General features: G+C 55.9%; 1 protein-coding gene across 3 annotated transcripts; it reads right to left on the bottom strand.

The window, feature by feature from the left end:
* Positions 1-698: 698 nt before the first annotated feature.
* SLC37A2 (solute carrier family 37 member 2) lies at positions 699-11,142 on the bottom strand. Of its 3 annotated transcripts, none has more exons than XM_041480644.1 (18): positions 10,994-11,142; positions 8,726-8,807; positions 8,530-8,617; positions 8,097-8,175; positions 7,769-7,904; positions 7,291-7,367; positions 7,030-7,196; positions 6,610-6,647; positions 6,209-6,388; positions 5,983-6,073; positions 5,843-5,905; positions 5,279-5,364; positions 4,416-4,464; positions 4,048-4,121; positions 3,475-3,553; positions 3,299-3,396; positions 2,303-2,367; positions 699-938 (listed from the first exon to the last, which is right to left on the bottom strand). In XM_041480644.1, the coding sequence occupies exons 1-18, from the start codon at positions 11,050-11,052 to the stop codon at positions 923-925; spliced, it is 1,527 nt and encodes a 508-aa protein (XP_041336578.1). In that variant the 5' UTR covers positions 11,053-11,142; the 3' UTR covers positions 699-922. The 3 variants fall into 3 exon arrangements, with proteins under 3 accessions (XP_041336578.1, XP_041336577.1, XP_041336575.1); XM_041480643.1 differs by lacking the exon at positions 699-938 and adding an exon at positions 962-2,041; XM_041480641.1 differs by lacking the exon at positions 699-938 and having other exon boundaries at positions 962-2,367.
* Positions 11,143-11,760: the final 618 nt, after the last annotated feature.

The following is an 11,760-nucleotide window of genomic DNA, read 5'->3' as shown; positions in this document are numbered from 1 at the left end:
GCAAACACATCCTAGGGGACAGAAAACACATCCCAGGGGATGCAAATACATCCCAGGGGACAGAAACATCCCAGGGGATGCAGTCACATCCCAGGGGATTGGAAACATCCCAGGGAATGTAAACACATCCCACGACACTGCAGTAACACCCCAGGGGACAGCAAACACATCCCAGGGGATTGCAAACGCATCCCAGAGGACAGCAAATGCATCCCAGGGGATTGGAAACATCCCAGGGGATGCCAACACATCCCAGGGGACAGCAAACGTATCCCAGGGGATTGCAAACACATCCCAGGGGATTGGAAACATCCCAGGGGACAGAAAACATCCCAGGGGGCTGCAAACACATCCCAGGGGATGCCAACATATCTCAGGGCACTGCAAACATCCCAGGGGATGCAAACACATCCCAGGACACTGCAGACACACCCCAGGGCACTGCATTAGTTTGGGCTCAGCCCAGGGATGTTCCCTGTGTAAAAGAAGCAGCTTTTTGTTGGTGAGGCAGTGCCTAAAGTGATTTGGCATCATCCTCCTGATCCAGACCCTGGAATACCAAGCAGGGTCTGGATGGGCCAGGCTCACAAACAAGAGACTGCACGTGGAGGAAAGCAAGGACAGGGGTGTGATCGCTGCCCCCAGGTATTCACAGACTTGGCCGAGCCTGTCAGGACATGGCACGGAGCGGCCACACGGATTTTCCACGTTTTTATTAATAAAACGGCCGATGGTGCAGAATTGACCCAGAAAACCGCTTGGCCGGGGCCCTTTGACCACTCCTCGCCCTTCCTCCGGGGGAAGCCAAGCCGTGGTGGCCCCGAGCCCGCGGGCCGTGCCCGGGCTGCGGCTTTGCCCGCGCTCCCTGCCGTGTGCCCCGGCCGCTCCTCGCTCCGGCCTTGGGGCGGCCGCAGGGGACGCGTCAGAACTCCTTAAACCTGCGGGGACAAAAGCGAGCGGCTCAGGGCGGCGGCAAGGCCCCGCGGGCGCTGGGAGCGATGCTGGGCACTGCGATCGATGCTGGGCACTGCGATGCTGTCGGAGATGGAAAGGGAAAAGAGCTGTGCCGGGAGAGCCCAGCCCCATCCGCGCCACCAGGAGGAGAAGCAGGCGCGAGGAGGAGATGCAGCCACTGTTGTGTCTCCGGCCAAAGCTGAAATGTCCCCAAAAATCCTACAGCGTTTGTGCCTCTTCTCTGCAAGCTGCTCCAGAGACACTCCCCAAAGCGCTGAAGACACTGCAGCATTGCCACATGAGCCAGCCGCTTCCCCCAGCAGAAACCAGCCAGTGTTTGGTGCAAACGCGGCTGCTGTCATCCCCTAGGACAGTCGTCACCCTAACCAGCCCCGGCACCAGAGAGCAGAGCCTGGCAGCCCTCCACCGGCAGCCGGAGAAGGAGATTTGGGCCGCACTTACCGCAGCACGAGGCCCAGACTATTGGTCTGTCACCTGCAAACACAAGACATAAGGGACGGAATGTCCGCAGGGGTCGGGGTCCGGCAGCCCCACTGCCAGGACCGGCGGTGGCCCCTTCCTTTAGATGTCACATGGGGATGTTGGTGGCAATCGGAGCCAGGGCAGTGCTGATTTGGAGATTATTTATACACTCGCTGCAGTGATTGACCCAGATTTGATTAGCCAGCCCTGGCTGCGTGTAATCAAGCTCAGTTGCACAGGTGGGCAAAGCCTATAAATTCAGTCATTTCAAGTGCATTAATCAATGCCAATCGATTGGGCATCTGGGCCAGTATCTGCTAAATCAGCCAGATTTAAAGGATGCGCTGCCCAGCCACATCTCCCTCTCCCTCCTTCCTCCCACACTCTTCCCTGGCCATTGCAATTTGATCTTTTGATTCCCAAATCTTGATCTCGGCCCTAAATGATTGGAGCAGTGGCTATTTCTAGGCTGAGCCTGCAAAGTGAAACTCAGAATCAGAATGGATCAGGCTTGTGTTTGCATTTAATCCTCAGGGCTCAAGTGAAGATACTTACACCGACCTACTTCCCATCCATCACTGACTCTGTTAGCTGCACACTAGAGCTACAAAGACACAAGGACACTGTGTTTAGCACCCCAAGTGTTTTCTGAGGTGCAGCTGGCTAAAATCCCCCAGGTGCTGCCTCGGCTTGAGGTGGCAGCGTCTCAGTGGCCACAGGGCACGGGGCAGGCGGGCTGGCGATGCCCACGCGAAGGTGCAGCAGCGACAGCAAGGGGTAACAAACATCCTTCTGCAGCAGCAGCAGCGACAGCGTGCCCGGGCGGCGCGGCACCGGGGGCCGCTCCGGGCTGGCAGCTACGTACCCTCTCTGCCTCGCCATGGAGCCACACCAGCCACGCGCCTCCTTGACCACCACACGAGCCAGGAGCTGCAAGAGCAAGGGTGGAGGGTCGCTGCAAGGCTGGGGCACTGCAGCCTCCAGCCCTGGCACGATTCCCACCACCAGCAGATCAGTTCTACAGCTCTCCCCAGCAAAGGTTATGAACTAAACCTGTGCGAGGAGGAAAAGCCAAGTGAAAGCAGAGGTCTGGAGTCTGTGGGGAATAGATTTGTAAAGAATTCTCAAAACTTGACAGAAAGTTTACACAGTCTCGTGTATTTGTATGTAAATACTGAGATAAGGTCTGTTGACTTAGGAAGGTTATGGAATAGAGATGACATTGTTGAGAGAGAGATTGAAGTACAAGTAAGTTTTAATAGGTTTCAAAATATGATTTTGAAGAAAGATTAAATATTTTAGAGAATTAGAATTGTGAAAAATGTATTGTAGTAGAACTATGTGGGGAAGAAATACAGGTGATTAGTGTTAAAAGTAATAGTAATATTGTGTAGTAAAAGTTAATAGGTTGAAAAACATTTATAAGGTATTGTAACTAGAAAATAGGTTAGTTTCTGATGGAATGGTGTTGAGTTTTTTGTGACTCACTATTTATTGAGACTGATAATAGAAGAAAATCTTTTAAAACATTTCTCAGTTACCCATCTCTGTAAAAGTTGAGAAAACTAACAAAACAGTGCCTGGTGTGAGGAAGGAATAACTCAACTATCTGTTTAAAACACCTCTCAGTTACCCCATCCTGTAAAAGCTGAGAAATTCAACTATCTGTTTAAAACACCTCTTAGTTACCAATCTCTGTAAAAGCTGAGAAAACCAAGAGCCAATACAGGCCTTTGCACTTTGCCCTGTGCCTGGATGTCTTCTGAGAACCATCTGAGCCCTCCAGCAGTGAGCAGGCAGCTAAAAGGGAGCCTGTGACACCCCAGGGCAGACAAAGGAGTTCTGCCCAGGTGACACCTACCAGACAAGCCAGGACATCAGCTGCTATCAGCATGTAGAACACGTTATTCCAGCCCGTGGGAGAGATGAGCCCTGCCAGCAGCGGCCCCAGCGCAGCACCTGGGGGGCACACGAGCCCCGTTAGCCCTGTTCACACCTGAGAGGGGAGCAGGACCCCCAGCACCCCCCAGGACACACCAACAGATCCCGTGCCGTCGATGATGGCCGTGACAGTCGAAAGAGCTTTGGCATTTCCTTTGAGAGACTCATGGGTGCCCTGTAAGGATGGAGGGATAAAACATAAGGAGCAAAAGCAGCTTTGGGGTGCACAGCCAGCATTTTCCAGAGTGAAGCCAATGTCCCAGGCAGCAATTTCCATGTGTCAGACCCAGCCACAGACAGGAAGACCAAACTCAAATGCTGCCTGCAGCCAAACCGTGGCAAAACTTGGATTGTCAACAGGAGGCAGAAATTCCCAGGGAATCTGCCACCAAATATTTCCACTCTGCTTGTGCTCAGAAAAAGATGCAGCAGAGCTGAAACACAATCATGTGGCCAAGGTGAAAAAGCAACAGGAAAAAGCCCTGTATTTAAGGGAGGGTGTGGAGAGCAACACCAGGTGTGACAGCTCTGCCCTTCTCCAGTGGGCTTCAGAGGCATTGGAAAAGAAAGGTAAAGTGCAAAAATCCCAGCAAAACATGCCTCTGGGAAAGAGGGAGCAGGCTCTGGGTGTGCAAGGGCAGCGTGGCGGGGTTGAGGTGCACCTCTTACCAAATCTGCCGACACCGCTGTTGTGATGAGCGCGTAGGGCCCATTAACCAGAGCACCACAGATGATCAGCATCGCTGCAGAGGAACCCGGGAAGAGATGAAATCTTTAGGTGCAGGGAGCAGCAGGACATTGGATGCATCATCCCCACCCCACGTGTGGACATTGCTGTCCCACACATCCTCTCCTGTGCATCTCCACTTTCCCATGAAGATCCCAGCCAGCAGGCAGTGAACACTCATCCAACACCACCCTCCCCCAAATTCAGCCTGGGAGCCTGGCTCAAGAGGAGGAATAAAGGCAGGTGAATCCTCAGTATCTTCCAGCACCACTTCAGTGACAGGACCAAGCTGCACCATGGAGCTCCTTACCTATTGATATGCCAATGCCGTTCTGACCCACATGGTTATACAGGAACAGCTGGAAAAGAGAAAAAGGTGAACTAGTTATGGTTACTTCAGCTGTTTTACCAAGAGTTTTCCTTGCAGCAGTACCCTGGGAATGGGATGGAGAATGTGGGGACCTGAATTACTGCTCGTGCCAAGCACCAGCTGGGATGGGGGGCTGAGTGCACCCTGACCTCTGCATCCCACTGGCATGATGAAATACCTGGCAGCTGGCAAGCAGAGGTGCTGCCACGATTTATGGCCAGTGAGGCTCTGCCACGTCCCACAGCTGCAGCCAGACATAATTTGTCCCAAAGGTGCTCTCGGGGCCGCGGACGTGACGCAGCCCCTCTGCTTCCCAGCACGTGCCAGCTCCTTCAGCAGGAGAGGCTCCCATCCCAGAGCCAGCCAGGATTGGATTACAGCTAATTAACCATGCTGTGGAAGCAAAGCCAAATGAGCTCTGTGCAGGTGCCTGGGAAGGACGTCCAGGCCAAGTTCCAGTGGAGCATGAGGCCGTTGGCATGGGGGCTTTTGGGATGAAAATCAAAGAGACAAAAGCTGGACTGGATCGGTGGGACCCCTAAGGCTTTGAGAAGAGTTATGGCAGGATGGAAAAACCTAAGGGTGTTTTTAGTTGTCAAGGTCTCTGCAATCCCTCCCCAGCCCCTAGAGCTGGACATCCTTCCCAGGAACATCTGGGCACGTGAATCAATCCCAGCTCTCATCTCAGCCGAGCGCGTGACCAGCCTGTCCCGGGCGCTTGGGAAGAGGAAGGCAGCTGTGACTCAAAGGAGCCGGAGCGAGGAAAGCCTCGTGATGGGTTTTGAGCCCATGTGACAGCTCACCATGGGAGCAGCGACCACCAGCATCACGCAGCACGTGGTGGCTCTGCCGCCAGTGTAGTCAGAGATGAGGCCAGCGAAGATCCCCCCTACAAGAAAGAGTCACAGGTGTCACTCACACCGCCCCAAAGGCAGAGCTCTGCCCTGGCTCAGCCCAAAATCAATGTGATGCTCTTTCATCCCCATCTTCTGACCAGTATGCCCCCAAGGTTAAACATAATAATATCAGAGTGAAGAGCTTTGATTTATCCCTTCCACTTCCTCCCTGCAGATGGTTTCTCTGCACTTCCATGCCGCCCTGGTCTCTTCCACACTTGCAAACAATAGGAAAAGGAGCCTGAGCAAGCGAGACCTGAGGAAAGAGGCTGTGATGGTTGGCAAAACAAATGGATGCCAAAATAAAATGGATGGGTGTTTGCTGCCTGCTGAGTGCTGTGAACACTGAATAAACCTCCTGGGGGAAAGAGATGGTGTTGCCTGTGGGGGGCACCAGCCAAGGCTGGTCAAGGCCAGGATTGTCCCTAAATCATCCCAGACCCATCCCTCCATCCCGGTACGTTGACGAACCTAAAATACCCCCGACATCAAAGAGGGTCGACAGGTCCCCGGCTTCCTTGGCACCAAAATGAGCTGTGGGGGAGAGGAGAGGGGTGAGGAGATGCTTCCCTTGCAAGGCTCACTCCCACCTTGCTGTCTCCAAAACTCACCGACGTTGACAATGTAGAGGGGCAGCCAGTACAGGAAGGTGTAGCTCACCAGCTTGGCAAAGAGCAGGCACAGGGAGAACTCCACTACGCCCTGGGAGGAGAGGAGGGGACATCAGAGGAGCCTCCTTACCCCTGCCTCCTCTGGATGGTGGGTTTGTCCCATTTTCTGCCCTGTGGATGCTCTGAGCTGCTCTGGATTTGCTCTTTCCTCCATCCCAGCACTCACAGGTATCCGAAGTGCCCCAAGGAAGCTGATGGCTTCAGGCTCCTCAGCTGGCTCCTTGGGGCTCTTGGAGTGATCCACACTGCTCTGGCCTGAGAGGCTCAGTGGGCCCTCGTTGGAGATGACTGCTTCAGGATCCTTCTCACTCGTGGTCACTCCTCCAGGATCCTCATCAGCAGCCATCTAAAATCAAGCCAAAAGCAGCACATGTGGCTCTCGTGGCTGGAGGAGGCTGAAACATTGGCTCTGCTGCTGGGGCATGACCCAGAGGATGCTCCCAGTGGAAGAGCAACAACCATCCCCTGTGACAGCTGAACATTGCTCTAATTCCTGCCATTACAACCTGATGACCCTCTTGTTTCACCCAGCCCAGGACGGGCCCCCTGGGAATCGGCGCGACTCACGTGATGCAGAGGTGGATTGCAGTCAACATCCTCAGGATCTGCAGGGAGAAAGAATACCCTGTGAGGAGAGCCTGGAGCAATCCCACTCCACCTGCTCTCCCTCCAGCACCTCACAGGGGCTGGGAACCCCCAGGTCTAGGCTGCATCTCTGGGTACTCTCTTCCCCAGTAAAAACCCAAAAGACTCCCCTGGTATTTCCTAGAAAGGCAGGCTCAGAGGAGTGACTGGTATAGGGGATGAGCCTGCCTGGACAACCCCAAAATGATGCTGAGCATCCCCATGGTGGTCAGATCCACATCCCTGCTAGCCACAGGCTGGAAATAAGTTTTTGGGATTGTCAAAAATGCTTAGAGATGGGCAAGGTGGAAAGTTGTTTGTATTATACTGGTTGTCTGCTGTGCCCCAGATGACAACACTCACACTCCACGAGGAAGAAGAAGCAGATGATGCCCACGACGGTGATGATGATGCCAGGCACAATAAAGGACAGGCCCCAGGCAGAGGAAACCCAGGCACCGGCGATGAGCGACCCTAAGATGTTGCCAACGGAGGTGTGCGAGTTCCAGATGCCCATGATCAAACCTCTCCTGGTGGGGACACAGCCGGGTCAGTGGCACTGGGGTGGCTGCCAGGGTCAACAGGGACCAGGACAGGCATGAGACACATAGGAGAAAAACTCACTTTCCTTTGCCAAACCAGTTTCCAACGCAGGCCACGACAGCAGGCCAGCCTGTTGTCTGCACCAGCCCATTGCAGACCTGGCAAGAGATGGGAGCATCACCCAGCACGCACCGACCACAGCCACGCAGCCCTGCACTGTTCTGGGCTACTGGGCTGGAAAATAGCCACCCCTATCCAAAGCTGTTAAGAAAACACTTGGTTTGTTTGTTTTTTCCCTGCTGGGGCAATCCTGGGGCCGTTGGCATCACTCCCATGGCTAAACTGGGAGTGGCTGGGGTTGCCAAACCAGCTGCCCGCAGCGCTCGGAGGCGGGCACGCCCGGCGGTTTCGACGCCCACGCCACGCACAGCCAGGTTTTGCGGGGAGTGGAAACGCTCAGCGCTGCCCTGCTCAGAAACTGGGCCACCCCAACCCCTTGAGGTCACTGAAAGACTAAGATGAGGCCGTGGTGATAAAGGGGACAACACACACAACACACCTGCACGACGATGAAGTACCAGAGGACGTGGATGTTCCAGAAGTAGCCGAGGCCGAAAAGGGCGGTGAAGAGCCCGCTCACCACCATTCCCCCCGACAGGTAGTAGCGCAGAGGGAGGCGCTCCCCAAAAATGCCACTGCAGAGACAGGGGAGAGCACAGCAGAAGCTGAACGGGTGATGCCAGCAATGGGCATCATCACAGCGAGCCAGTACCCGAATCCTGAGCGGATCCCTGGCTGCTTTCCTGTTAGCATGACCCCATCCCAATGGAAACCAGTTTCCACCAGACTGGTGCAAACTGGTGAGTGGAGGGGAAGGCCCTGGGTACCTGATAAACATCCCGATGGCGTAGGCCACCAGGAAGGCATTATCCAGCGCCCCAAAAAGTTCCTTGTAGTTGTCCCCATCTGGAAAACAAATATCAGGGCCACCTCAGGCTGGCCCCCACCTTGTGTCCCCTCCCCGTGGCTGCTGGCTTCATCTTGTTCCCCCTTCACCAAAGCCTGGTCTCCATGGGGGCTTCTGAGGGCATGGCCAGGTGCCATCGGCACTGGGACCTGGTCCTGTCCTGGACTTCACCACCCGCTGCTGCCCTTTGGCCCAGGGGCATGGGACAGATCTTCATCACTTAATTACCTCCGGGTGCCTAATGAGCAGCTCCCTGCCAAACCCTGGCCACGACCTGGTATTAGGGAATGGAGGAGCCCAACTTGGCTGCCACAAGCGTGGGTTTTGGGGTGCCTGGGGGAGCTCAGCCTTACCAAAGGGGGCCCAGCTGCACCAGGTGGTGCTGTTGGAGTCATTGTGGGGGTTCGGGCCCAAGGCTGAGCAGTTGGGGTGCAGCTGGCTCTGCAGGGAGAGAGAGGGGGATGAAATCAAAGTGCTGTCAGCACTCTCCTCCCCATGTGCCCTCTGCAGGCTCCCTGTCCCCACAGCAGGGGTGAGGCTGGAGCTCACCTTGACGATGCTGATGGGTTTTCGGGAGAGGTGGTAGCTGGTGTAGGAGAGGAAGGTCAGTACCAGAGTCAGTCCTCGATAGCTGTGGGAGGAAGGAAGCAGAGAGGTCAGGGTTTGGTGGGACAGGGATGAGTGGCCTCAGAGGCCAATGGGATTCTTCTACCGGATTGGTGACCTGAACCAGCTCAGCTGAGCTGGTTAGGAAGTGAGCAGACCCCCCAAAAAAGCCCAGGATGTGGCTTAAAAAGATCAGCTGAGTTTTGTGGGGAACATCAAGCAGTGTTTCCACCTCCTCAAGCAGTTACATCCAACCGAAACACAGGGTGAGCAAGTGCCTTCCTGGTGTCACGAGTGGAAACTGTGCTGATTCATCATCACTGCCAGGGTTAATCAAAGACAAGCTGGAAAAAAAAGCAATACCAGCTCTCCTTCCTCCACCAAAAAGCCATTTCATCCCCTTTGCTTGGATTAAATGCAGGGAAAGGGGGAGTCTGGGCTCAGGAAATGGGGATGCTGCACCCATCAAAGCTAACAGATAAAGCCTGGAGAATCCCAAGTAGGATCTAGCACTCTCTGGACAAGATGAGTATCTCTGCAGGAGCTATCCTGCCTTCAGGAAGAGTTTTATGGCAGCACAGAGGATGCAAGTAGTCAGGGGCAGCTGCAGCACACAAACATGTCACGGGGTTGCTCCAAGTTAAAAAAAAAAAAACAAAACAACCTTTCCTTTGGTGGTTTTGGCCCATTATGCTCCTCTTTGCAGTTTCACTTCTCCCTGGAGCTGCAGCAGTGACGGGTGTCCTGCAAATCCAGTGCAACTCCCTGCGCTGTGGTGCCAGCTCCAAGGCTGCACTGTGGCTGAGAAACTGCTGCTTCCCACCCCAAAAAATGAATAAACCACCCAAAATCGCTGCTAGTGGCTGCAGGGCTGATCCAAGAGGAGCAGAGAGGCCACAGTAGGGAAGGGGAAGATAAACTTCACATGCAACACCCCCTGGGTCAGACACTTGGGTGTAGAGTTTTTTCTTTTTACCCTACACGTTCTGGCAGGGAAAATTCCAGCAGATGGAAAAGCAGGGGGGGCGTCTGGCAATGGGCTTCCAAAAAATCCAACTATTACTCAAAATTAAATGGGCAGCAGTCCCATCACCTCATCAAAAGAGAAGGCAGCAGGCAAGGTTTCTGTTTTGGCCACATCCCACTGAATTTTGAGTGTGAGGACCTGAGACATCTGGAGGCTGGTGGGTGCTGCTGCCCATCTCGAGGTTCCCCCTCCCAGGCCAAGTCCCAAGCCCTGGGCTGCAGTCGGTGTGAGCTGATCCCATCTGGGTCCAGTGCCTGAAGGCGATGCTGGGCTCTGGGGGAGTGACCCCTCATCCATGTCCCCAGCCCAGGTCTCATCCCTGTCCCTGTCAGTCCCCAGACAAGTGGTCTCCAGTCTGGTGCTGGTCCCAGTGCTCATGCCAGTCTGCTGGTCCGGGGCCAGTCTCCATCCCAGTGCCAGTCCCTATGCCCAGGGCCAGTCTCCATCTCAGTGCCAGTCCCTATGCCCAGGGCCAGTCTCTATCCCAGTTCCACCTCCAGTGGTTGCCAGTCCCCAGTGGAATGACACCCCCCCTCCCTAACCTAACAGGGGCTGAACCCTGTGCCGGTTCTGGTGCCCATCCTGGTGTTGGCTCCAATGTCCAGGGCCACTCTCTATTGCAGTGCTGGTCCACGGAAGAGTGAGCCCTGTTCCGGAGACCGTCCCTATCGCGGTGCCGACACCCTCCCTGCCCGATCTCAGTCCCTATGTCCAGGACCAGTCCTGATCCCTCTGCGCAGAGCCGATCCCGCTCCCGGCGCCGGTCCCTAGATCCAGAGCCAGTCCCGATCCCGCTCCCGGTCTCTATGGCCAGACCCAGTCCCGATGCCGGTCCCTGTATCCAGGGCCAGTCCCGATCCCGCTCCCGGTCTGTATGGCCAGAGTCAGTCCCGCTCCCGGTCCCTATATCCAGAGTCAGTCCCGCTCCCGGTCCCTATATCCACTGCCAGTCCCGCTCCCGGTCCCTACAGCCAGGGCCAGTCCCGCTCCCGATCCCTACACCCACAGCCAGTCCCTCTCCCGGTCCCTACACCCACAGCCAGTCCCTCTCCCGGTCCCTACACCCACAGCCAGTCCCGCTCCCGGTCCCTACACCCACGGCCAGTCCCGCTCCCGGTCCCTACACCCACAGCCAGTCCCGCTCCCGGTGCCGTGCCCCCATCCCGCTCCCCGCTCCCGCTCACCGGCTGTCCCGGGGGAGGGCGCGGAGCAGGCGAACCCCGGGGGCGAGCGCTGCCCTCATGGCGGGCGGCGGCGGCACTCGGGCACCCCCGGCTCCTTTTCACCGCCCCCGGGGCCGCCGCTCCCGCCCCGCCGGCCCCGGTCCCGCCCCGGCCCTGCCCGGGCACGGCCCCGGTTCCTCGGCCGCGAGGGGTGAACCAGGCTGCCCTCGGTCCCTCTAAAACAAATGTCGCCTTCAGATCCGGCTGGAACGAGGGAACGGCCGCGCTGGGCAGTGGGAGGCGGCACAGGCCCGAAGGGACCGGGCAGCCCTTTTCGTGTGCCCCCGGGGCTCTGAGAGCTTCCCCAGATGCTGTATTTTCCAGCAGAAAAAAAAAAAAAACCCTGGATTTAACTTTTTCATTCCCATGGCAGCAACCCCCAAACAGGCTTCACTGCCCTGCGGGTGACTGAGCTACCCCAGACACGGCTCGGGTTACGGCCAGGGATGTCGGGAGTCCTTCTCTCCTCCCACCCCCTTTCAAAGTACCCCATTTATCTTGATAGGGGCAGATTGAGGATGAGGAGCCACAACAGCTGTATTTATTCCTTTAACTAAGCCCCGAATCAGCCCACAGCCCCTTTGGGAATCACTCCAGAGAGGTAGGAACAGGGGTCCCCAGGGCCTGAGCAAGTTCCCTGGGGACTTGCCAAGGAACTGCTTGTCCTCAGCTGCCCTAGAGCTGAAATCAGTTACAACAAACCCATTTACAGCTTTAGCCCTTTGCTT

Source organism: Pyrgilauda ruficollis, unplaced genomic scaffold (assembly GCF_017590135.1).
Source record: "Pyrgilauda ruficollis isolate IOZ18807 unplaced genomic scaffold, ASM1759013v1 scaffold52, whole genome shotgun sequence".
Lineage (NCBI taxonomy): Eukaryota > Metazoa > Chordata > Aves > Passeriformes > Passeridae > Pyrgilauda > Pyrgilauda ruficollis.
The sequence above is the reverse complement of the archived record's forward strand: the minus strand, read 5'-3'. Positions and strand labels throughout refer to the sequence as shown.